At 38.6% G+C, this 19,452-nt stretch overlaps 1 protein-coding gene across 1 annotated transcript; it reads left to right on the forward strand.

The window, feature by feature from the left end:
- The first annotated feature begins 3,757 nt into the window (after positions 1-3,757).
- LOC139719901 (protein SHQ1 homolog) lies at positions 3,758-13,945 on the forward strand. The gene is made up of 10 exons (XM_071631286.1): positions 3,758-3,900; positions 4,439-4,503; positions 6,378-6,503; positions 7,149-7,396; positions 8,021-8,133; positions 8,858-8,994; positions 9,424-9,578; positions 11,108-11,285; positions 12,269-12,429; positions 12,983-13,945. The coding sequence occupies exons 1-10, from the start codon at positions 3,758-3,760 to the stop codon at positions 13,943-13,945; spliced, it is 2,289 nt and encodes a 762-aa protein (XP_071487387.1).
- Positions 13,946-19,452: the final 5,507 nt, after the last annotated feature.

Genomic DNA, 19,452 nt, shown 5'->3' on the forward strand with positions numbered 1-19,452 from the left:
AACAGTGGGGAAGTTGCCCCACCCCCCCCCCAAAAAGCACCATACAAACAAACAAACAAAAAAACCCGCAAAACCATGTACATGTTGTAAATAAATATTACTGTATATGGCATTGCATTTAGCTTTCAAACATTATCAAATGCTTCATAATTCGGCTCCATTTAATACACACTATTCTTCAATTAAACCCTATCTACTTGAAATATTGACTAAGTAATCCTGTAAACCTTTCAGAGATTGATATATCTACCATGCTCAGAAGTCAGAAGCACTAAGAATTATCTGCACGCATATTTTCAAATCTCTCTTCCCTCAGAGGGGGTTATTGAAATAGTAATGAGACATGATTCATCTATTTTAAAACTGTCTTCACTTGTAACTTGATACTTTATTCAACCAGATGAATATCAATTATTTTTAATTGTGTCACACCATACCTAGAAGAACATCATTTATTATTTGACTATGAAGCACAGAAGAAAATTAATTGACAATTAAATGATGAACATAATAGTAATGATGATCAAGTTTACAAATGATTGTAGCCTATGACTATCCACATTTCTGCATCATGGAAATATACAGGGCAGGGCCGGCAGAATGTTTGAAAGTGAACGGGGGGGGGGGGGGGGGCTACTATAGTAAAATGAATGGGAACAGAGATGTCAACAATTCGTTTTCAAGATGGGGTGGGGGGGGGGGGGGGAGCAATGGTCGAACGAAGGAACATTTTTCTCGGGGCCAAGAGTAAGCCCTATACGTTAAATGTTTGATGTGAACACTCATGCATGGGAATGAAGCGGAGTTGTCGATGAAAAAGTAAGAAATATTAGTATTCAAGGACAATGCAAGAAGCTAATGTGGACTCTATATATCACGTCTTTTTTGTTTTTCATTTCTGCTTTTTCGTTGTGTATATATACAGAGATGGACAGAAGGGAGAGGGTTTGCTCCCACACTAAGGAGCATTTGTTGAGTTTTTTTCAACATGAAATCCAAAGATCTGGTGCATATACTTTTTGTGGGATGATTTGGAAAGTTGTCAATAAAAAAAAGAAAAATTTATGAGTCCTATTCAAGGACAATTTAGATAGCTAATGTGGTGTCTATCACCTCTTTTTCTGTGTCTACGTCTTGACTGTGTATAATACCAAGCCTACGGAGATGGACCAAAGGGGGCCAGGATGTATCTGCATTTTGTAGTGTCCTATATTTCCTGCCAAAAAGTGGAGTCCCCCCCCCCACTCCAGTTGCACCGTTTGTAAATAATAAAAAAAAAAATTATGAGGAAAAAATCTGAAGTGGCACTGGCGGAGGGGGGGGGGGGAGAATCTGAAGGCTCTGTCCTGGGATTCTTCTCGTCAAGGGGAGGGGGAACATTGATCCTTGCCCCATCCCCCCCCCCCCCCCCCCCCCCCGTGCTGCCCGCCTCCCCATTTCAAGGCCCCTGCCTGATATACAGATCAGGAACTCATGTAGATTCCAGACACATATTTCCTCTTTACAACACAGTGTTAAATTAATATTACGGTGTACTTATAAGATTTTTTTTTAATTGTGTGAGTCACTTGTTAATTATGAATATTCATACATACGTTGCGTTTATAAGTTACTGCGCATGCCCCTTGCCTAATATGAATATTGATAAGAATTAGCTTCTAATTCTACCTTCGCTCCTTTTTCATTGCTTCTGAGGGAGGAGAAGTTACCAACGCTCTGCTGAGTGGTGAAAAACGGTGCGAAAACGTGACGTTATTATCTGTATTCCGTGTGTCATGTACTTTCTGTGATGCACTGCTTGACCCATTATGGAAAAATATATAAATACATATCATATGATTTGTGAATATATCTTTTCTCGGTTGTGTAGAGGGGGACTTTCGTTTCACGTTCCGGGACAGCAGTTTGAGAGAATCACAGTCCCATGCATGCTTATTTGTGCTGTATATCGTTTCTTACTTTTTCTGAGGATAAAGATGTTTTTGTTAAAAACGCGCTAGACTCTAGACGAAGTATGGAACAGTGTTGAAAAGAGAAAAGACGTACGTTATCAATAATATGATACCATTGTCAATTATTTTAGTCGTCTATTGTCTATTATTAATTTACTATAGTAAATTTTATAGACTACTAGAGCTAGTGTAGATGTCCAGACCCAAATTTTATAGGTTCTACAATACTAAATTTACTACAAAGTGCAAGGGACAATAATTTCATCATGTATCCCTTGAAAAGAGCAAATAGATCTAGTCTAGCTGATGTTTAGGAGACTATTAAACATGCCAGGGGCAGATCCAGGAATTCCGTAAAGGGGAGGCGCCTTTACAAAAATAAAGGGGTGGGGGGTGGTGCACGCGTCCTTCCCCCCTCCCATTTTTTTCTTTTTATTTCTTTTGTTACTAAAAATAAAGAGGGGGTGCGCGCCCGGCCCGGTGCACACCCCTCTGGATCCGCCACTGCATACATAGCCCATGACGTACATGATGACAAGTTGACAAGGTGGCAAGCAAAGAAAAAAAAATGACAATGTCAATGGTCAACGTCACACCTGTTCCCTCAAATCATAGATGGCATCATCAGAGATACCAGGGACACTACAGATTCTGTTCATTGTGCCAAGAAAAGTACCCTATAAATATATAGATTCTATGTCATTTTCATATGCTTCTTCTACTTGTTAGAAAATTACAATAAAATAACAATTTCCTGAAATTAACAAAACAGATGTCAGATTTCCTCGATACTCGGTGATTCTTGAAAACCTATATTGTGAAGTATGGGTCCTCTTAATGGAGATAGAATTTTTAGAAGAAATACACTCTATTTAGGCGCAGTATCCCTAAAATCAGACCCTTTTAGGCATACTTTTTGTGGACTTGGATGGGTAGCAAGTCAGATGGAGAATGACCTCCCCCCTCTCGTGGGTTCTTGTCCATTGTTACTATTAAAGCAACAATATTGCCTCTGATCAGAGTGTAATCTGAAGGACAGATGAGAAGGCACCCTAGAGTAGAAGTAGAACTGGATGCTGCTGTGCTGACTGTAACATATCCTTGATGATTTGAACTGAGTAATGATTTGTATATTAGAGATTATTTAGCTCTTTATCCCAAAATGCAGAAGCCAACAGGCCTGCCTTTTTTCCACTGTCGCTCTAAAAGAATAATTGTAGAAAGTCATCTTTATTAAGGCTTTCATTTTGTTGCTGTTGTTGTGTATTGTAGGGTCCGTGCAAAGGCATGCAACACTTCTTCGGAGTTAGTGATTGCAATGAATTTTTAAGAACAGAAATGTGAGTAGGTCATTAGTATGTAATAAGTAATTATGTGATAATTGATGTTTCTTTAGTCGTTAATATTGCTAGGGAACATGACTTGAGTATGGAGTGTTTAGGAACCATGCTTCATCATCAGTGAGGATTAATTTTCATTCAACAGGATTGATGGCACAGTTATACGTACTTTTGTAAATGGATAAACTTTAAACAAGATGGCTTCACCTCCACAAGATGCAAAATAAAATCATCTGCATCCCATAGGCCCTATTAATGCACTTAGAAACATCAGTATTAAGCACTACATTAATGTTATTATTATTATTATTATTATTATTATTACTATTATTATTATTACTATTATTATTATTATGATTATGATTATGATTATTATCATTACTATTATTATTATATGCAGTATTCCTTTGCAGAAAGTGTGTTTGAGATCAATTCTGTGCTCGCCACTTTTATTCAGGTTGAGTCATGCTGACGCCGGCCTTTGAACTGCATCAGGACCAGGCCTTCCTGACAGTGATCATTAAGGCTCGCTATGCCAAGGTTTCGGAGACTGAGGTGTTTGTAGATGGAACAGACTTCAAATTTTATTCAAAGCCTTACTTCCTGAGGTAAGCAATGCTTTATCACCACTGCCTTCCCTTCTCCTCTGATAAAGAGGGCAAATTTGTTTAGGTTTATGGTGATAAACAAGCAGCTTGGTGCAATAACCATTGTTCAATTCTTTGTTTTAGCAAGTTTGATATGTGTAGAGGACCCTTGGTTTAAAAAATACAAACAAATTAAGATCTTGTCATTTGACCCATAGCATTGTAGGCCTCAGTTCAAATTTGTTCAAGTTTGGTCTTTGCAAATGCGACGAACAAGATACTGGCATATCAGAACGTTCCTTTTTCTATCTTTCTCTCTCTCTGTCTTTCTTATAGTGTGTGTGAGAATGATGGTCTATTATGCAAAGAAGGGATTCAAGATGTGATACAACATACCCATAGTAATTTGAATTTAATCACACTTCAGAATGTCATAGGAGAAAATGTCTGCAGTTGTCCATTTTGATGTCAATTGAATGGATATAAATGTTCTTGATAGCAAGTATTCCTTGAATGAATGCGTGATATTCTGCATTTTCTGTCCATGGTTTATGAACAGGTTAAATCTTCCTGGTAGGATTATTGAAGATGGCAGAGAGAAGGCTGCTTATGACACAGAAAAAGGTAATGATTATGTCACTACCATCCTGAACTACAATTTTAGATTAATGAATAAGTATAAATCATTGTACAATAACCGCGTGTAGGCTATAGCGAGGATTATATCAAATGCAAAGATGAACACACTGATGAATATGTAAGAAATGGATAAGTCATTAAAGGGGCAAATGAAATGTAGGTCCCACATTTTGCTTTGTTCCTTTGATTACGCTTTGTTTTGGCAAGTAAAGGGTGTCATATGGAAGTGGATGGTTGTTGACGTACATGTAGATTTTGGTCATGTCAGCTTACAGAGTTTAGTCCCCTTCTCACACTGAATGAAGGAGATCACAGACATGTGTGCAAGATGTTTTCACGAATTGACACCGATGATATCGTAAATACACTATTACCCTTGGACAATGTGATATTTTCGTGTGTTGTTAAATTTCCGGTCCAACAGTGATTTGCAAAATTCACAAAAATGAAGCCCTCGCAAAAATAGCAGCTTATACAGTACATGAAAACCTGCAGTGTAAGCTGCTCTTCCACATGGAAAATATGAATCTGATCGGAAGAATCTCACATGGAATAATACTCTCTCATTTGCGAAGTATTCCATCATTTATAAGTAGGCATCAAGAGTACACACTGTATATGTGCATCAACATGGATTTTTTGTTTTGTGTTGCTTAAAGATAATATAAAGTTTTGGTACCTCAAAAGTTTCCCTGAATTTCCTTGTCTTAGTTTGTGTTTCAGGTTAAAGTACCTTTCATATAACTAACACTGTGAGACTTATTCGCCCCAAAGTGCTCTCATGTCTTAGTAATCATGCAATAATGGTTTCATACCAGAGCCGCCGCCGTACGGCGGCGAGGTAGTACACGTATTGTACGAAACCATTATTGCATGATAACTGCGACCAGCAGCGTGCAGCTTCATACGCATAGCTAAATGGGGCTTCGCATTGTAGCTTACAGGATCATGACAGATTTAGTATCGTGGGTAAATATCAACTTAAAATCCAAAAATTTCTTCAATTTGAAGACTTACCAGTTAAGTTGAAATATTGAAAACAGGCTTCGGGCAACGTTTGGTTTTGCCAATAGTCTCTTTCTGTTCGAATTGATGACTGAATGTGACTCGGTCGAGAGGACCTTGGGAGAGCTACACTGAATTGACGGCCAGCGCATGCGCACACAAACATCTTATCCATTCATGGATTTGAAATTTGTTCGCATGTGATGTGTGCATATGCGCTGGTCGTAGTAATCAGTGTATGTAGCTCTCCCAAGGTCCTCTCGACCGAGTCACATTCAGTCATCAATTCGAACAGAAAGGGACTATTGGCAGAACCAAACGTTGCCCAAAGCCTGTTTTCAATACGTCAACTTAATTGGTAAGTCTTCAAATTGAAGAATTTTTTGGATTTTAAGTTGATATTTACCGGCGATACTAAATTTGTCATGATCCTGAATGCTACAATGCGAAGCCCCATTACGCTATGCGTATGGGGCTGCTGGTCGCTATGCGTATGGGGCTGCTGGTCGCAGTTAATTGCATGATTACTAAGAAATGAGAGCACTTTGGGGCGAGTAAGTCTCACAGTGTTAGTTATATAAAAGGTACAGCGTACTTTAACCTGAAACACAGAAATTCAGGGAAACTTTTGAGGTACCAAAACTTTTTATTATCTTTAATTTTTGTTGACATGATACTGTATTCTTGATCAATGCAAACAGTGTGCTACATTATCAACAGTACAAATGATTTCTCACAGACTCTGTACAAGGTAATTATGAGAGACAACAAGGTTTCATCCTGTGTGTGACATTGTTGATGCTCAGCAAGAAAGCAAGCTTTGTAATGCTGTTATGCGCTGTGTCTGTGTGCAGGTTCATTCACCATTAGAGTGCCCAAGGAAACCCCTGGAGAACACTTTGAGGGCTTGGATCTCCTGACCAGGCTGCTAGCCCCTCGTGGAGCGACATCAGCTGCAGAACCACATATTGAAATTATAGGTAAGATTTTGAGAAAATTGTGAGCAAGCATAGGCCTTCAGAGCACAGATCAGAATAGAGACAGCCGAATCCTATTTCTCTTCTTCATCTTGCTTTTTTTGATAGTCATTGTGAATAAAAATGTAGATATTTTTTCTTTGTAGTTTTTAAAGTAGGGTCCTATAAACCCACTCCAGTTTTCACAATACCATGGGCACTTGTGTGTCTTGGATGGAGCAGATAGCAGTAATGCATCAACTCAAACTGCTTTCTAGCCTTGAAAAAGGGAATGAAATGCTTTCCTCAAATTCATTTCTATTGTTTATTAGGGCTTGAGCCATCTCCGAGATGTATTATTATGAAAAGAGATAAGTTACAGTGATGATGATAGTTTGTGCTTGCAAGCATTTAGTTTGATGCATTGTGTCTTATCTGGTGCTTGTTTTCAGAAATATGAATGTTTTCATACCATGTTACATATCTGACAAGGGTTCACTTTCAGTGTAGTATATCCAAATCTTCAGCATGAAAATAATTCCCTTTCTCAGTATCAATTGACACAATTAGAATGTAACATATCACATATCACATACTGTAAGAGATAAAGTGCAAATCATTAATGTACCAGGTTTTTCTTTCTGAAAAAAAAAAAAAAAATGAATGCAGGAGATGCAAGTGTCACTCAACCATGTGATAAGGAGCATCAAATTGGCCAACCAGATTTGCTGGGTCACTCCGGGGAGAGTGTTGTCATGGGGAAGGAGGAGAAGGAGGAGGAGGCAGAGGAAGATTTTGACTGGCAGCTGGAGCAGCATCCATACCATGGTGATGAGGATGATAAAGATGTGGGTCTAGCTCAGGAAGCCAGGTACGGCTTTGCCAACAGACGGAGTGGGGTTTTCAAAAGACTGCGGGTGAGTTTTTAACTGTGTATGTATTTCACAAATATTAATGATAATAAATTATAATAATAGATAACACTTATATAGCGCTTAATACTGATGTTCCTAAATGCATTAATACAGAAAAATATTAAATCAAAATACAGCATTATGTACAATGTAAAAGCAACAAAAAATAGGATTGAGTAAATAGATGAGTTTTGAGCAATGATTTAGACTTATCAACACTTTCAGCATTTCGGATATGAAGAAGGAGTTCGTTGGAAATGAGCCCACATTTTATACACACTTTGAGCAAGTAATGAACTGTCGGTGAATTAATATAATTGTAAGCTAATGAACTACATATCTACAAATCAAAGGTAATGGGACTACCATGTTCTTGAGCATTCAAAATTAGAAGTGCAAGACAGTGGGTGTTCCAATCTCATGCAGAATGCCAGAGAACAAAAATTGCAATAAATCCATCATGCCTAAAAGAAGCCACCTATTCACTCGTGCTTTGTCTCAAAAAGTGTGTGTTTTTTCCCCTCCATGCTGCTGTCACTCCTATTGTTAACTTTTCAGTATCACATGGTCCGAAAAAGGCAAAGATGAAAAATTACCATCTCCTGTTTGTAATTTTTGAATTTCTAGGATGAAATCTGTGGAGTGGTGGACATCCAGGAGGCAGACTCGGTCTTGCTGCCTGAACGCAAGCGAGCGAGGTTGAATGCAGAGAGGGACAAGTTTGATGACAGCCACTACCTGTGAGTGGTTGCATTGCACATAGCACATATATACTCCCATCTCTCTCTTCCCCACCTCATATACATACTCAAGGGGAGCTTCAAACATTCATACAGTGGACTCCTGTTATAACAAAGTCCTAGGGACCGGCAGTTTTCTTTCATTATATCGAAATTTTGTTATAACCGAACAAATAAACAATAGAATTACATAGAGTGGATAATGTTGCGGCCTGAATTTTTACTTCGTTGTAACTGGAATTTGTTTATAGCTGTGTTTGTTATAACGGGAGTACACTGTATAGGTGCAACAGAAAATATTGAGTAGTTAAATTGTCAGTTCTTAGCATTACTGAATGAAGTTTGCACATCAAGTGAATTGATCCGAATTTTGCAGATATGTAGAGGAGTATGCTGGAGCCATCTGTTGTTTTTTCCTCTTTTTTTTTAATGTTGATCTTTACAGTCATCAGACCCCAAAAATATGCATAAAGCTTCATCCGGTCAAAGGCATTTTTTCCCCTGAGTGTCTCATAATGACACACACTGTAGATCATGATGTTTCAAACTTTACGTGTGTGGTGATGATGTGGAAATTGGGAAGTACATTGCATGCTGAAGAAAAATCATCTCATCTTTGAAAAAACATCTCCTTTCACCCATTTTTATCTGAACCTCAACATCAAATTTTTCTTCCTTGAAATGCTGAAGTTGATATCTGTCCTCCTCCCTCTGGCCGCTGCAGAGCTGATTTCTACCAGGAGGATGCCATTCTGCCCTTCCTGCAATACAGACCACCCTGGGTGCACAACTACCAGAAGATGAGAGAGAAGATGACGAGGGCAGGAGACTCTGAGGAATCTAGCAAGGTTTCAGTAGATGGTGAGATATCCTAATTACATACTGTTGTGATGTTTTATTCTGACCTGTAGCCCACCCTCACTTCCTGATTGCTTGAATTGAAATCAGTAGTATGTTTCAAAAAGACAATGAATTGTATTTGAGTGCATTACAGTATTTTATTTAATTTGTCATAGACACTGTTCAGTCAGCATGGGTCCTGTATGTTTTCTTTGTGCGGTCAATAGGTTGTGTACGAGTATTATAATCTTTTTAAAAGCATGAAATAATTATATTAAAGTAGATGTCGAGTAATTGTGAATGAAAAAAAATAAAGAAAGCTAAGAGGAAGATGAAGAAAGAGAGGGAGAGAAAGGGCGAGAGAGAGAGAAAGAAATAACAAAGAGAAGTGAATTGTACAAACAATCATTGAAAGTTGATGGTGCTTAGTTTTGTTTTCTGTGTACTTAGTGACGTTCTTGGAAGAAGAAAAGGAGCTGATGCGGAAGTTACCGAGGAAGGAGTACATCCTGAATAACGTTGAGGAGAGAGGAGCCCTGTTGGGTGTGGCTGACATCCTCTTTGCCTATGCCTATAATGTGAGGACCAATGAAGGAGAAAACTCTGTAAGTTCTGTTTGTGTTTGTCTCTTTTTTCTTTCTTTTAAAGGACAAGTTCACCTTCATAGACATGTGGATTGAGTGAATGCAACAATATTCGCAGAACACATCATTGAGAGTTTGAGGAAAATCGGACAATCCGTTCAAAATTTATGAATTTTTGAAGTTTTTGCACAGTCACTGCTGGATGAGAAGACCACTACAGCTTGTGATGTCACATGTGTACAATAATATACAGAAAATATAAAGAAAATTCAACATATTTTCACTTTTCTCGCTCAATAAAAGATCACTTGACTTCCCTCTTTCAGAAGGCACGAGGAATAATATTTGCCTTAACATACAGTCAATGACAAGTCGAGGAAATGTACACTTTTTTCAAAGAGCAAAATTTTGTGAAATTCTCTTTATATTTTACTCATATCGTTGTACGCATGTGACATCATTCACTGTGGTAATCTTCTCATCCAGCAATGACTGCGCAGATACTTTCAACATTCATAACTTTTGAACGGATTGTCAGATTTTCCCCAAACATTCACTGATGTGTTCTACTAATATTGCTGCATTCACTCAATCCACATGTATATGAAGGTGAACTTGTCCTTTAAGGTAGTGTTAGAGTGTTACCATAAAGCTGTACTTTATGGGTCTCTCTCATTTTCTTTTCTTTTTTTGTATCAACCTTCAACATGTCATTGTCATGTGTCCTATTGACAGGTAACAACTTGTGAATTTACAAGTTTCTGCAGCTGCCTTGGCACCAGCAGAAGATGGCCACACTAACTCTGGGGTGAAATGGGGCCATGGCCTTTTGAGCAGAGCATATACTCTCCTTACCCAATCTCACTCATGTTGTCATTGTCTGATGCCACTTTGTATGTGTGAAATATTGAGAATGCAAAAGAGAATTCTGATCAACTATTAACTGCTGGTATATTCAGCCACTCTGCAACCCCCCCCCCCCCCCAAAAAAAAAAAAAAAAAAAGAGAGAAGAGGAAAAACAACAAAAGAACAACAACCAAAACACAATAACACCAAATCTATTAAAATGAAAACTTATTGAACCAGCATGAGACTTGTAAAAATCCTATTTTCTGATGAAAGATATTCTTGAGAAAGGTATGACTGAATATACACCAGCATATCATTCCTGATATTATAGGGCTGTTTAATCAAGCAACACAGTGAATGTATGCCATATTTTGTGTGTTTTTTCCATCTCTTTATGTGTGAAATGAATGTACTTTGATACAAAGCAACACATAAACATCCCTTGTCTCTGATAAAACAGCCAATATATACTGTGATTACAGTCATTGCTGAGAAATTGTTTAGTTTGATAAGTAAAAGAATAGACTTGTAATCAATTTCCAACAATTGAGACAGATTGAAACTTTGGTAGCTATTTTAGAAGCCTGCAAGATGTCAAAATGATGATGAAAACAGTAATATTTGGTCCATCAGACCGCATGGATAAGAAACATTCAGTAACTTGTTTGCCTGTTTGTTTGAATCTTCACCCATGAAACAGGTTGAGTCAGCATGGACTGTGTGCAAGCTGAGCTCAACCCTGTCTTGCCTGGAGTGGTTCCACACCCCGCAGGAGATGGTCATCGCCTGCTGCAGGAGGGCGCTCTGCTTTCCGCTCTACCGCAACTGGGATCTCTGCTGTAAGGTGCTCAAGGACGTCCGCATGATCTTGAGATTAGGTCAGTCGTGTGATGATTGATTGGTCGTTTCCTGGCTGCTGCCATGATAGTAACTGCAATCATCTTAACTCGCAATAATTGCAGAGAACAAAAAGAAATGTACGTCTGTTCATGTGTAGATGCAGGTAAACCATGCATTAATGATATGTGTATTGGTAACATATGATCTGAAAAAACCAAAACAAATAGGGTTATGTGCAAATTCTGGGAGGAAAAAAGGACTTTCAGGTTCCACCTAGATATATCCATCTCTCTCACTCTCTTTCTCTCTATGTATGTATGTATGTATGTATGTCTGTATGTACACTGTATGTACTGAATCAGCTGTTATTTTCGCAAGGGTTTAATTTTTGCAAATTTCACAAATCACTGTTGGCCCTTGAATTTAACAGCGCACAAAAATGTTGCCATGCGTTAGGATTATAGTGCACTTACAATAGCCTCCGTGTCAATTCTGGTAAATACCATCTCGCAAAAATGTCTGTATGCAAAAATAACAGCTCTATGTACATAATGTATGTATCTGTCAATATATCTGTCTCTCACACATAGTCGTCGCTGGGGTGACAAGACCTTGTATCTGCAATTTTGGTGAAAATGACTTTTTTGGATTAATGGTCAAATAATGGGTTAAGTGATGTCCTGTCCAAATCCCAACTGTCTTACTCCAAAAATGAAACCACCACGGCATGTCAAAGGAACGGCTATCCCATTCAGTTTAGTGCTTTGGCTGCCATGTTTTTTGGCTCTCCTGAACATTTGACATTTTGTAGATACGAGGTCTTGTCGCCCCAGCGACGAATATATTTATCATGAGTAATTGTGACACATATCCTTGTTTTTCACAGTCTATATGCTTCCTCCTCCATTTGCAAATGAACCACTGCAAGCACCCAGACATTACAATAGATGATTTTCAGAGATAGGATGTGATTAGCACTTGGCTGTTTCTCCATGAACATGTCTCTCTTTGCATATCACAGGCTGCAACCAGGTTCTCAAGTGCTTCTTTGAAGTGCATCGACTCCTCTCCAGTGACGAGCCGCGATACATCCTGAACGACCTCTACATCGCTGACTACTGCGTCTGGCTCCAGTCCACTAGCAGTGACAAGTTTGCAGCTCTTGAGCAAGAAATCGGCAAGGTAACAATGAAACAGCTTTCCCCTGCTTTCTGTTGTGTAGAGTGTACAACGTTTGCAAATCAGATTGTAGATGGAGTGGGGGGGGGGGGGGGGGGGAGTGGTGCTTTGGTGGTACCTATCTCAACGGCTCAATATCTAAAGACTGACCTTTACTGTACATGATGTGCATCATTTTATTATGACAAAGTGTACTATGGTGTCTTCAAGCACCAGTGATTTGATTACCTGGTGGACTAGTACCTGGCATGAAAGGAATACCCATAGGTATGTTAAGCAACATAGGTTTTTAGTCTACATCACTATGAATAAGTCTGACAAGAATACTTTTGTAATTTTCCAATTTGAACTGCAAATTGATGTTAAGGGATGGTGCTGAAAATGCCCTTTTTCCTTCCTGCTTTTATAAATTGTCTTGGGACTCAGCATTAGCAAGTAAACCTGGGAAATATGATGGCAAAGGGAATTATCACTCACGTTTGAGTTGGGATGTCTTACTCAACTTGTGATTGAGATGAGTAAATTTTTGAAATACAATTTGTATGTTGTGTGACAGGTGCAAATAACAAAGAAGGATGTTGGACTGGACCTGGATGTTCTGGAGCAAGCAGCCAGTCTTGTAAGAGAAGAGGAGGAGGAGGAGGAGGAGGAGGAGGACACTCAAGAGAGGATGGAGACAGTGGATCCCCAGGCATCCTGTTCGCATCATGGTCACGATCCTATCAACCAAGATCTACATCCCAGAAGTCCTGAGGGGCACTATCAGTTGGGCTATCCAGATCTCATTCAGCCGAGTCAGCCGGGGCCGGACATTGTAACCACACATGTTGTCAGATCACCGGACAGGACTGGTGCGGGGGCGTCTCCTCTATTGGGAAGGGCTCAAGATAGTGGCAGTGACGGAGACAGTAGAGATAGTGATGATGAGAGTGATGATGAGGAGGATGTACAGGAGGAGTTGGGGTGTGAACTTGAAGGTGAGAGTAGGGAATACATTGAAGCAGAGCAACTAGGGAAAGATGCCATGGTCAGCTCCGGTGTAGGCACGAGTATGAAAGATACTGATGGTAGTAATGCCAGTGACTCAAACTTACCATGCTCCTCTCATTCACTGGAGATGGATTTCATCAGCAAGGTTACCATAGCAACAAGAGACGACATGCCAGACGCAGAACTCTTGAAACCTGTGCAAACAAGGATTCTTTCAGCCAGTGAAATGCACGAAGGAGCAAAGTCTGTTCCTGATGCAGAGTTATCGATGCAAAATGATAATAGAGGAGAGCGTGGGACATGTTCCCAGCCGAGCGTAGAATCTTCGACAGCTACAACTCAAAGGGATGGTGAAACGGAGGTTGTTGAGACGATGAAGAAAATGCTTCATCAGCTGAGTCTGGATCACTCGTCTCTGCAGTCATCGGGTCATATACAAGAGACTGGTCAGGAGAGTCAGCCTTCATCATTTTCAGAATGGGCCGAGACTCCGCCCACAAAGACTGTTGAAATGTTTGGTGCAGATTGAATACAATATATTAAATTACCCATTCACTAACCTTTCTTTGTCAGAAGGGAGACCAGGTCTAGGGCAATTACCCCCTGGGAAATTATCCCGGACCCTTCCTTTGGCCCTAATCCTAATCTTAATCCTGAACCTAATCTTAACCCTAACCCAAACTCCTAACCCTAAACCTAACCTTAACCCTAATCTTTACTCTAACCTTACCACCAACCAGTATTTAGCCGGGGGGTAACTGCCCGGATACGGGGACACCAAGGATGTTCAGGTCCTGTTGTTTTCAAAGCAAATGCAAGCTGATAGGGAGAAGATCAGTTGGATGAGGGAGAGCTCTGTTACATCAGTATTCTTGAAATAAAATGCCCCACTGCACACTCAGTTTAACCCTGACGAGTACAGCAAAGTCAGACAGATAAGTTGATGTTTCTTCAAAATCGGACACAAGATATTGAAGTTATGGAAATTTAGGGTTTTACTTGCTTTCACTAAACAAGTGTAATTGGTTGTAATCACATTTTAGCATGTCAGATTAGAAGAGTCATGTTTCTTTTCTGCTGATGATTCAATCACAACTCCTTGCAAGAGTAATCGTTACTAAGTTTTAGTACGTTGTACCTAATTGGAATTTATTTATTCTTTTTTGAATCTCTTCAAAAAAAGAGGAAGAAGAAAATTCAAAGTTTGTATGGTAAATATTGTGTGCAGATTAATGGGCGACCAGTGCGATGATGAAATCATCCCCTCATCCAGCTTGCATGTGTGATTATGATCAATATCAGTGAAATGTGATAACTTGTTGTGTATGAAATTTCTTAAATTTTGTTTAATTTTTGTTTTTTAAATAATATGGTTTTAATGAGACATACCATTCTGCTGGTGTTGATTTCACTGTTTTCAATTCAACTCTACCATGGTGTAACATTGCACTGTCTGTCAAGATCGAGTCACAGTGCAAGCGAGACTGCACTTTGTTAGTTTCCATGGATGCTAGTTTGTAATAATAATTATGATAATAATAATATATTCATATAGCGCATTTTCCATGAACGTACATGTTCAAATGCACTTTACCAGTGGATTATTGACATTAATGAAACAAGTGAGTTTTTAGATGTGCTTTGAAGGTGATGAGAGATAGCTGGTTGCCGAGAGTTTTGGGTAGTTGATTCCTGCATTATTACCTGTATTTCATTCAACATGGATGTAATGCAATCATGATCAGGATATCTTTTGCACAAAAGAGACTGGAATTTTCCTCCCACCCAGACTACATACATGTATTTCATTTGGAGAGAGAATGCAAAATGCACTTACATGCAAAATTTTTTACTTAAGCTTTGGTTTGAGTATGACAGCTTTTGGTTACCTCAAAAATATCTCGTGCAAGGTCTAACATCAATTACCGCTTAGTTGCCACTTGCGTGTATTTCCTATGCCACTCCTGGGTTGGCGAACTAACGTTAGGCACTGTATTAGTTCTCTGCCCACAGTGCACTACGTATTATTAGCGGATGTGTTATACACACATTTCATTGTAGGATGCATTGTGCATCATTGCTTTTGAAAAACGTTGTTAATCTGCCACCTGAAATCCATTCAAAATCAAAAACATTCTCACATTAAAAATGGTTTTGTCACCTGTTACATATGGTAAAATACATTTGGATTACAATTATTTGTGTTTTTATGGAGGAAAAAGGTGAATTAGGAATGTCTTTTGAGAGTGATGAAAATCCGTCGCCCCAGCTGATCTCCGATTGTGGCGCGCGTTACATGCAATGTGAATGTCTGGCGACTTTAGTTAGTGGCGACTTAATGGTAAATTGACGTTACTGTTTGGGGAAACACATGCAGAGTGCAACATTAACTATATTTTGCTACATTCATCTCGAGCAAATTTTGAATGAAAAAAAAAATACTGTGAGAAGAAAATTTACAACCATTTAACAGTATCATTAGACTTCTAATCTCCACACTTTTCATGTGCAAGCAATATGAATTAGTCTCCTTTAGTCAAGCCTTGACTAGTCTGGTGATGTCATTTTAAGGTTTATGGAATACTTGTCAGTTTCCAGAACTCGTGCGAACAAATCAAAATGCTGCAATGTGAATAAAAATATCTTCACTCATTTCGTAACTACGTTCCGACTGGATAAGTATGAACGTCCGTACTGCACCATTACTTGTTTTGCCTTATACATTTTCCTTCATTGCAACTTTTTTCTATGCATTTCTTCCTTGTCTCAGGCACACTCCTGAAGTATGCTCTGATTAAATACTTCACTTGATATCTTACAACCACAGAAATTGCTTTGTTTTTGCCCTGTGTATTTTTGTCTCAAAAATTGATGCTAGAAGTAATGTGTACACAGATACTGCACACTACTTTCACAAGTTTGAAGAGAATGACCAGAATGCGAGCTGAATTTGACTGTTTGAAGAGCTACAACATTCCACATAAAAATTCGCATCAAAATAATTTCTGCAGAGTTTCACCAAATTACACAAAGGATTGCTTATTGATACAATGTACTGCCAAGAACAGATGTGGCTACAGTGCACTCCCGATACAACGAACACGGTTATAACGAAATTTCGTTATAACGAGGTAAAACTTCTGGTCCCAAAATTATCGCCATTAAAGTCTATGGTACAAAATTCGCTTATAACGAACACGGTTATAGCGAAATTTTTGTTATAACGAAGTCTTTTCCGAGCACCACTGACAAAGAAAAACAAAAGAAGTGTGCTCCCTTATAACGAAACGCAGATCGCTTTCGAAAATACGTAGTAGAACAAGCATTTGTAGCGTCTCTGCATGGGCGAACGCGTCACATCACTGTGTGTTCGCTTGGTGTGTCACGCACAATTTCCGAGGGGAACTTTGGGTTATTGTAATACAATAATCTGAAATAGATTTAACTATTTGTTTTATTGCTCACATAGCTTCCCAGTGTATGACGAGTATTCAACAAACAGAATATCATATATGCGTGGCTTCCTTGTTTTCATTATACATATTGATTTGTTCGGTTATAACGAAATTTCGTTATAACGAAAGAAAACTGCCGGTCCCGAGCATTTCGTTATAACGGGAGTGCACTGTACTCGTATCACAATGGCTCATTGGAAGTAACAAACGACACATGCAAGGATGGACAGCAAAGTGCACACAATTTCTTTGGTCTGTGATTTTTCACTACAAAATAAAGAAGACAGATTCTATGTAATACGTATGTGTACAGGACGTACTTAGTATCAAGATTTACTTTATTGCCTCAAATACAGAACTCCCACACACATGTGGATGCAGATACATGTATAGGATTTCTGGAAGATACAGTAGACTTGCACAATGTGTAAAGTACTTTATCAAGGTACTTGAAATGCTTGATTGTTTAAACTCTCTCTCTCTCTCTCTTATTGTCTGCAAAGCTTGCTGATACGTATCTGCTGAAGGACCTGGCTGCTAAAATGAAGTGAAGAATTAGTACACCTGTGGTGTGTTATCATATGTGTTACTTTGAAGACTCTGGTTAATTTGGTACATAAAATATTTGAAATTCTGTGTAAGAACTAATGAAATCTTTTAGCCTTTACATTTACATTGTACATGTATCACATGGTATCTTCTTGAAGTCCTTTGCAAAACAAAACAGTCTACAGTTTATCACATGGTTATGTGTATGCATGTTTTGTATATGTGTGTGTGGTTTCCCAGACAACTATACACTAGCTGCCTCACGTCCTCTAACCAAGTTTCCAGGTTTTCTTCAGCAGATTGAGAATATAAAGCTGATCACAACTGAAATTACTTAAATTCCCTTCATAATCTTTGACATACATTAATACATATATAGCATCTACATATACATATAGAAGAAACGTACAAAACAAATCTTTGATAAATGAACAAAAACAAAAGATACAAAAGTTGCAACGTTACATTTAAGTAAACTATATACAAAATACATGTATTCAATAATATGTATCATTGAGATTAATCATCTTCACTCATTTCAATGCTATTGCTTCTGAAAATTATTTCATCTGTTGGAATACTAAAAAAGTACATCCACACCATAGGTATGACATCTGTGGGGGGGGGGGGGGGGGGGGGGGAGTATGTTGGAAGCTGTCAGAATGTCTGACATTTCAGCTGTTCAAACCTGCACGAAGTGACACTCTAAATATCACGACACTGAGGAACAAGATTTTGATGACATCACAATCACCTGTTCCATCCAACCACTCACTGTAGACATACCCATGAGATGACATGATCCTGACAAATGAATAAAAAAAATATAAATATATATTTATCTTTTAAATCATTTGCTAAAGCTGCTGAAAATTCCAAATGTACAAAGTTTACACACACAAGCCCAATACACTGTGAATATGTTTGATAATGAAGCAAGCACATCAAAAACCTGACTACAAATGTATCTGTATACATTATATGTCAGAAAATACTGTACACTATCTTTCTCTTCTTTTTTTTTCTTTTGGCAGTATGCGTGTATAGATTTCTGTTGTAATTTGAAATGCAAATATGCGGCCCATTAAACTAATATGATGTATAAGAGTAAGTGCATCAGCATTATGTTGAATATGCACTTGAACCAAATAAACTACATTGTACAACAGTACCTATGTGTTGTTGTTTTGTGTAATGTATCAGTAGCAACCACAATCACTTGTAAAATGTAAAGCCTGTCAGATTCATCTGAAACTGCTGAGTGCAAGTATTCATTGAAAAAATCATTGTGGTTATACATGTACATGTACAATAAGCTTCCATGTTGATATCATTCATACACATACATGGCCGTGTTCAGAGATTTGACTCATTCAACTGCACGCCAAGTTGGCAACGGGTTCCATCATGCAGACAATGGAGTATGAAGCCAGTTAATGTTCTAAAAATAAAAGGCACTGAGCTGTTGATGTGCCATAAACAAGTCTAATCCTTCTACGCTTTTCCTCTTATATCTATGGTAGAGTTCACCATTGACAAAAGCAATTCATATTTGCAAAATGATAAGCAAAGCCTTGCACATGTATTTTCCTCTGTTGCCCACACCCTTCTTGGGTGCAAATGCTACTACGTTAGTTCTCCATGTGGGACATGAGGAGTTAAAGTTTTCTTACACACCCTCTTACAAGAATTTTCTATGCTTGACTCAATAGTACCAGTGTAACTTTTGCACACACACATCACTGTTCAGACTTTGTGTGTCTACTGTTCTCCACACGTTTGTGTGTTGTGTGTCATTAAGAAACGTACATCGTGTCAGCTATAACAGACTGGTCGGAGCCAACTGACCAAGAAACCATCGCTGTCAGGTCACAACTGTTGAGCTATAATGCATTGCTGGATATCTGACAGAAATGTGTGCAGTAGTTATTGAAGCAAAACGGGACTTGAGCACTCATACCTGTTATTTGAAAACCCATAGATAGGCCTTGACAACAGCACATTTACCAAATTCGACAAATTGTTACAATTT

Source organism: Diadema antillarum, unplaced genomic scaffold (assembly GCF_040938485.1).
Source record: "Diadema antillarum isolate AM-2024a unplaced genomic scaffold, OU_Dant_1.0 scf00000116, whole genome shotgun sequence".
In the NCBI taxonomy this organism is placed as follows: Eukaryota; Metazoa; Echinodermata; class Echinoidea; order Diadematoida; family Diadematidae; genus Diadema; species Diadema antillarum.

What these genes read in the sequence shown, in the direction of transcription:
- LOC139719901 (XM_071631286.1), top strand. Translation starts at nt 3,758, where the DNA reads ATGCTGACGCCGGCCTTTGAACTGCATCAGGACCAGGCCTTCCTGACA. An exon ending in TCAAAGCCTTACTTCCTGAG is followed by an intron (nt 3,901 to 4,438) that starts GTAAGCAATGCT and finishes GTTTATGAACAG; the next exon opens with GTTAAATCTTCCTGGTAGGA. An exon ending in TTGAGCAAGAAATCGGCAAG is followed by an intron (nt 12,430 to 12,982) that starts GTAACAATGAAA and finishes GTTGTGTGACAG; the next exon opens with GTGCAAATAACAAAGAAGGA.